Below are 7277 nucleotides of genomic sequence, written 5' to 3'. Positions count from 1 at the left end.
TATTTCTCCCTTTCTGTCTCTCTTTTTCTGTCTTTCTGGCGAGCGCATGTGCCCTGTAGCAAAAATCTCTCCAAGAAAAAAAAAAAAGAAACTCTTTTAGGCTGTATATCTAAAGTTGCATTCCACAGTTGACACTGTGGTTATTACGCAGGTATTTTGCAATCCATATAGTCATATTCTCTTTCTTGGTTGATCGTGGACTTGTCAATATCATGGCAGCCCAACTGACACATGAATAGATCTGAACAAATTTGTGCTTCTATAATCTCATCAAAATTAAACTATTACTTTGTGATTTTTTTCACTGAATTTGAAAACCATTTGTTTAAATGTTCATAGGTGCCTGTGTGCTTTTAAGAAGTTTTTGCTATAGGGCGTGTGTGCATGCTGGACAGACAGAGACAGAAAATAACAATTACCCCTAAGGGGGGTATGGTCACGCCACAATGCCTTCTCCTCCATTCTCCTCTCAGGACTTTGGGCACACATACGCACACACCCAGTGTGAGTTTCAAGCCACCAGGTCTAGGACTTGAATCACAGTTGACCATGTGGGAATCTAGCACCTTAAATACTATACCACCCTTTTTGTGGTTAGTTTAATCTGCAATGGAAAATTAACGGAGAGTACAGAAGTGTTTGATAGCAATTAAAACAGTAAGACTCGAGACATAAGAAGGGTTCAAATTTAGAACCCGAGTTCACTGGCTTCTCTTTCCCCAAAGCATCGCTGTGTAAACACACGTTCCTGCCCTCGGCCTGCTGCAGTGCTGCATCTCAACCTGCCCGTGGGCTTCTCTGCACTCCCACTGGCCTTGCTGGCCGCTCTCCACATCTCGGCAAGTTTGGATTAAGTAACTCGCTCTTCCCCTTGTCCTACTGGCCTTCATGTAGGGATGTGGCACTGCCTGGTTGCTTCATGTAGGGATGTGGCACTGCCTGGTTGGTCACCTGTGGCCTGACAGGGGTGCCCTTGTGCCTAAGGAGCACCACCAGCAGATGACATTTTATCGATCCCTTTTTGTGAAAAACTGAGAATCCTCTCACCTGATAGGCGCCTTTCCCTCCAGAGGCTGAGAAGTCGGTGCAGATCATCTTTTCTGTGATCCCTTGTGGGTGAACAGAGTAGTAAGTGTGCTCACAGCCCTCTCTTCCTAACACCAGCACTCGGATCTGCTGTAAGCGACTTGCGAGGCCATGATCTAATTAAGAAACAGATCCAGAAAGAGAGAGCTTGATGTTCAAGTAAGCAGCAAGGGCTATGAAAGAAACGTGGTTAAGTTCAGACCTGCTCTATTCTAACGTGAGGGCTCTGTGTAGCATGTCTTTATTTCCAGATGTGGCACTTTGTAAAGGAAGGCTCCAGCAGGAAAACAAGATCGGAAACACTTTCAACACTTCTTCCCTAGCTTATTTCCAAGTAAAATTGTAGACTCAACTGTTGTAACATGGTACGCTGCAAGGCTGGAAGAACATGGCCAACTGCAGGTTCTGATCTCTGGGTTAGCAGAAAACATGCTGAGTGGGTACACATATGTTCACTGTCATTTAGAAAACAAATTAGTGGGGCCACCAGGTGGCATGGTGGTTAAGGTACTGGACTCCCACATGGCTAACTGCAGTTCAAGTCCCAGACCTGGTGGTTTGCTTTCTCACTTTCTGTTTCTCTCTCTTTTTTTCTCTCTCTCTGGTCTAATTAAATAATAATAATAATAAGTAGAATTAAATAAATAATTATAAAAAAGGAAACAAATTAGTATGTCAAATATTGCTACCTAAGAATTCTCAAAGAAAAATCTGGCGAGGTATCTATTATTGTTATATATATTTTTTGAAGATTATATATGTATATGGCTATATATTTACACATATAACATACATATGCTTACACATTTGAATGATTTCCTAATATAAACCAAAATTACTGGGTCATCGGGAAAATCATGACTTATTTTTCTGTTTTTCTATGTAAAAATGCATCATGACTTTTCCAACAACCTAATACATTCCTCTTTTTCTTCTACTGTGACTATAGCTTAATCTCTTCTCCAATTTACATTAATGATAAGAACTACAGAATTTCTTCTCATACTTGACCCTCAGGCAGGCCTGTGTTAATGTGTATTCTAATTGATATAGTTCATCATTTTAGAGTTATGGCTAGTTAAAAAGTTAAGTTTCTATTTTACAGCTCTGTAGTTTTTAGGAGAATTATTAAAGTTATTTATATAAAGGGTCTTCCAATTTTTCATGGAAAAATAGAATTAAAGTATAATTCAGGGGGCCAGCAGGTGGCATGGTGGTTAAGGCACTAGACTCTCACATGGCTGACTGAGGTTCAAGCACTGGACCTGGTAGCTTATTTTCTCACCTTCCCTCTTTCTCTGTCTCAGTGTATGTCTCTGGTTAAATTAAAATAACAATAATAATAATATTAAATAAATAATTCTTAAAATGTAGATGTTCAGGGACTATACAGTGGTACCAGGGTAAAGCACAATGCTCTCCAAGGCAGACCCACATAAGAAGGTTGCTGGTTCATGTCCGGTAAACTCCCTGAATAGGTCATAATATGGACTGACTGAATACGATCACAGCATGAGGCTTTGTCAGTGATCCAATGGTGCTGAATCTTGCTATCTCTGTCTCTCTTGCTCATGGAATACACTCTTAAAAAGAGGAAGGGACAGGGCCGGCAGGTAGTGTGAAGGATAGGGTGTTGGACTCCTACATGGCTGACCACGGTTCAAGTCCCTGACCTGGTGGCTTGTTTTCTCTCTTTCCTTTTCTCTCTCTCTCTCTCTTTCTTTCTCTCTCTGTCTCTGGTCAAATTTTAAAAATAAATAATAATAGCAAATATAATTAAATAAGTAATTCTTTGGGAAAAAAAAGAGGTGGGGGCAAGTTTGTTTTGATGTGAAAAACATTTGATATCTACCCATAGAGTTTTGATAAAATATATTTTCCATGATCTCATTGAAGACTCCTTACGTGGTACCCTATATGGTATATTTGTAAGGTCCTTTATGCTAACCTAGTAATATGACAACACTGTGAGGTAGGTTAATTACACTGACCTCTCCCATGAAAGAGCCCAACCTCTGAAATCTGATCTCAGCGCTTGAATGGGACAGAACGAGGACTCAAGCCTAGGTCAAACTAAATCTCCTATTCCTTTAAATGTACTAAAAATCCTGTTTTCAGGGATTATCCCTATCAGTGTGGCTCATCATGTCATAAAAATTGAGAATTAACTTTTTCTACAGCTGAAAAGAATGATTTCTTCTGATATAAGACCTATGGCAAACTAAACAAATAGTAAGGCAAAATTTTTAAAAATGAAAAAACTGGATAGGCTGAATATTGCTGAATGGGATGGAAGGGCAGTCTTTCTGCAGCAAAATGGCCAGAGAAAGGAAGTGACATTTCAGTCGAGAATGGAAAGACGAGGAAGCAGCTATGAGAAGATTTTAATGGGAGGAAATAGCGTGTTGAACTTCAGAAAGCAGAACAAGTTTGGTATTGAGAAACAAACAAGGCCACTCTACCTGAAGGCTAACCGACCAAGGGACCAAAGACAGAAATGATGGTAGAAAGTTAAGTGGAGGTGAAATCACACAGCACTTTCCAAACCAGGCTAAAGAGTTCGGAGTTTATTCTAAGCGTAATGAGAAACCATTCAAGGAATGATGATAAACAGAGCCGTGCTGAGTTTAAATCCTAGCTCTGATATTTATAACTCATGGAATCTTAGGCGGTTATTTATGCAACCTCCTCCTCTGTACATGGGGATGATAAAGGCTTCTCATATGGTGACTGTGAAGACTGTGAAAATGCAATTTGCCTGTAGGTAATAAGCCGTGAAAACAAAAATTGTAGGCAAAGAAATTCCCTTCTCCTTCTAGCTTACAGATTCCAAGTAAATGTTATAGAAGCAAGATATATAAAGAAAACATTTGAACAGAGAAAGAACAGAAAACAAATAGTCATTCATTTAGATCTTTAAGCAGTCTACTGTGTTTTTTAAAATGCTATCATCAAGCCTAGGGTAGAGCAAACGACTGTTAGGGGGTCCATTCTGTGTCATCCCCTAAACCCAAGACTATTTTGTACAACCCATGAGCTAAGAATGGTTTGTACACTTTTAGTGGTGGGAGAAAAAAATCTAAAGATGAACAATATTTTGTGACGCATGAATATGATATGAAATTTAAGTTTCAGAAAGTTCTGTTGGAATGCAGACGCATCATTCTATCACATACAGTGTATGACAACTTCATGCTACAATGGTAGGAACTGAGTAGTTGCCAAAGAGACCAGATGGCTCACAAAGCCTAAAAGACTTATTCTCTGGCTCTTTGCTCTGATCTAATCTATTGATAATCTAAGTCATCCTGAATGGAAAATTTAAAACAACTTGTTCTCTAACCACCTACTAGTACATATAAATAAAACATGGATTTTTTTTTTTTGGTCTTTTGAAAAGAAGAGAGGATAAAGCAGATACTGTTTGAGACCAGTTCCATGACGTAATTTTGAAAGTAACAACTGGCAGTAATGTTAATGCAAAAGTCAAATGCTTACCTTCTTTGACAAAGAGTACAAGACAATGCAGTGGAGAAAAGAAAGTCTTCTGAGCAAACGGTGCTGGGAGAGCTGAATGTCCACCTGCAGAGAAATGAAACTGGACCCCTATCACTCACCATTAATAAGAATCAATTTAAAATGGATCAAAGATTTAAATATAAAGCCTTAAGCCACAAAACTACTAGTAGAAATGGTAGGGAAACTTTTGAAGACATTGAAGTAGACAAAAATTTCTTAAATAAGGCAATAATACCAAAAATAGACAAATAGGATTATATCAAGCTAAAAAGCTTCCTCACAGCAAAAGAAACAATAATTTAAGTGAAAAAATAACCCTTGGAATAAGAGAAACTTTTTGCAAATTATTCCCCAAAAAAAGGGAATGAGGACTATGTAGGGAACACTAGCAGCTCACCTAATTAAAAAATGGGCCAATGAATTGAATAGATAATATTCCAAAGAAGATGGCCAAAAGGCATAATGGCCAAAAGACATATTAAAAAATGTTCAAAGTCTCTTATCATAAGGGACATGCAATTTAAAACCGCTATGAGATACTATTTAGTATTTAATCCCAGTTAGAATGGCTAACATCAAAACAATAAAGAATGGCAAGTGCTGGCAAGGCTGTGGTGAGAAGGAAACCCTCTTATACTGTTGGTAGTAATGTAAATCAGTACAATCTCTATGGAAAACAATATGAAGTTTCCTTAATAACCTACAAATAGGGACCAGTAGTTGGCGTAATGGCTATGTCGCTGGACTCCCATGTAATTGAGTGCAGTTCGAGTGCCAGACTCTGTGAATTAAACTCACTCCAGGTGCATGTGCCTGCTGATTTCTCGCTTTCTGTCTCTGTCTTTCTAGCCAGCACACGCGCCCTGTAACAACAATGACAACAACAAAACAACCTTTCCAAAAAATAAAAACCTACAAATAGAAATACCGTATGACCCCTTTCCAAAAAATAAAAAACTACAAATAGAAATACCGTATGACCCGGTAACCCCACTCCTTGGTATTTACCCAAAGGATAGGAAAACACTCAATCGGAAAGATACTTATACATCCTCGTCTACTGAAGAATTATTCACAATCATTAAACACGCAATCAACCTAAGTGTCCAAAAACTGAAGACTGGGTTGCAAAACTGTGGTGCATATATACTATGGAATATTATATAGCTATAAAAGACAATAAGATCCTGTCGTTACACTCAAAGTGGATATAGAAGACTTCATGTTGAAAGAAGTGGGGCAGATTTTGAAAAATACATTGTGTATCAATTTTTACTGAGTGTGTGCACCGTATGGCCCAGGTTGAGAGATCTGAAGATGTGATGGTAGAGAGGATGGGTGTGAATGCTAGAGACTGTCAGAGGGAAGAGTGGATGGTATCGAGTGGGTAGTAGAGGGTGGGTGTGAAGTGCAAGGGGAGGAAACATTTGGCAGATGGAAAAATGTATAGTTCATTAATGAAAAAGAATATATATTGTATTCATCATGAGGGTGACTTTTGTGTAAATTTGTGTAAAATGTGGTGACATTTACATAAAATGTGAAAATAATCTGAAAAACAAAACAAAAACAAATGATTACCTTTGTTAATGCTTCCCCATTTGATCACTGCACAGACCTCAGAGGAAAACAGGGGCTTCGTACTGTGCAGCAAACACACCCGCCTCATCACCAACTTGTACTCCAGAGGAGAGCTCAGCTGTGTCAGGGTGACATCACCGTCATAGCTCAGTATACCCAAGCTGCCATGTACTATGATGTGCCTGGCCCTTTCCCCCTGTACAAATGGCAAGTGAGCATATTGTGAAATTAGGAAGTCAGCAGGATGTATGGTGGTTAAGGCACTGGACTCCCACATGGCCAACTATGGTTTGAGTCCTGGACCTAGTGGTTTGTTTTCTCTCTGGTCAATTTGAAGGATAATAATGACAACTAAAATATAATAACTCTTAAGAAAAAAAAAAAGTCAAAGAGTCACACTACTTTCTTGTATAATAGTCCAAAACAAATCTTAAATCTGCATTTCTAAACTTCAACAACAAACATGACTTTGTAGTAAGTTTAAATGAGCAATCTTGGTTTCTAATTTGCAGGAGGCCATGAGCCACCTTCTGAAGGTTAGTGGTCCTGGAGAAAACTAAACAATGTGAACCTGTTCACGTAGACCTGAATTTCCCTTTCTGACCAGTATTACCTGATTCTCAAATTAAAATGCAATCTTAAATTTCATCTTTAAATATATGTATAAACAGTAAGTGTAAAAGAGCACAAGGGGATTAACAAATTAATAACTAATTACTTGTTTTAACCAAAGGTATTCCCTGGCACGTGACACCATATAGAGGGCACTTAGAATGAACTTTGTAAACATTTCTCACCTGCTCAGTTGATTTCTTCAGGGTTCTGCTATGGTCCCCAGTAATTATAGTCCAGAAGAGCATATTACATTTCCTGGGAAAGTTGGACATAAAATCTCCAGCAGGTGGTACGGTGGTTAAGGCTCTGGACTCCCACATGGCTGACTACGGTTCATGTACCGCACCTGGGGGCTTTAAAATCACACCGGGTATGATGTGCATGTGTACTCAAAGTCCCAGGAGGAGAATGGAGGAGAAGGGACTTGGCATGGCCATTCCTCCACTCTCCCACCCCAGGAGGGCAATTTCTCTCTC

The 7277-nt window shown here is 39.0% G+C and overlaps 1 protein-coding gene across 1 annotated transcript in view; it reads right to left on the bottom strand.

Annotated features, from left to right (window-relative positions):
- OVCH1 (ovochymase 1) overlaps window positions 1-7277 on the bottom strand; it is a 109217-nt gene that overhangs the window by 57690 nt on the left and 44250 nt on the right. Inside the window, 3 exon segments of the mRNA XM_027771127.1 lie at window positions 1048-1202; window positions 6187-6382; window positions 6984-7056. Coding sequence (XP_027626928.1) covers window positions 1048-1202; window positions 6187-6382; window positions 6984-7056 — 424 coding nt within the window.

Source organism: Tupaia chinensis, unplaced genomic scaffold (assembly GCF_000334495.1).
Source record: "Tupaia chinensis unplaced genomic scaffold, TupChi_1.0 Scaffold000028_1, whole genome shotgun sequence".
Lineage (NCBI taxonomy): Eukaryota > Metazoa > Chordata > Mammalia > Scandentia > Tupaiidae > Tupaia > Tupaia belangeri.
This window is presented reverse-complemented; position numbering and strand designations above follow the sequence as displayed.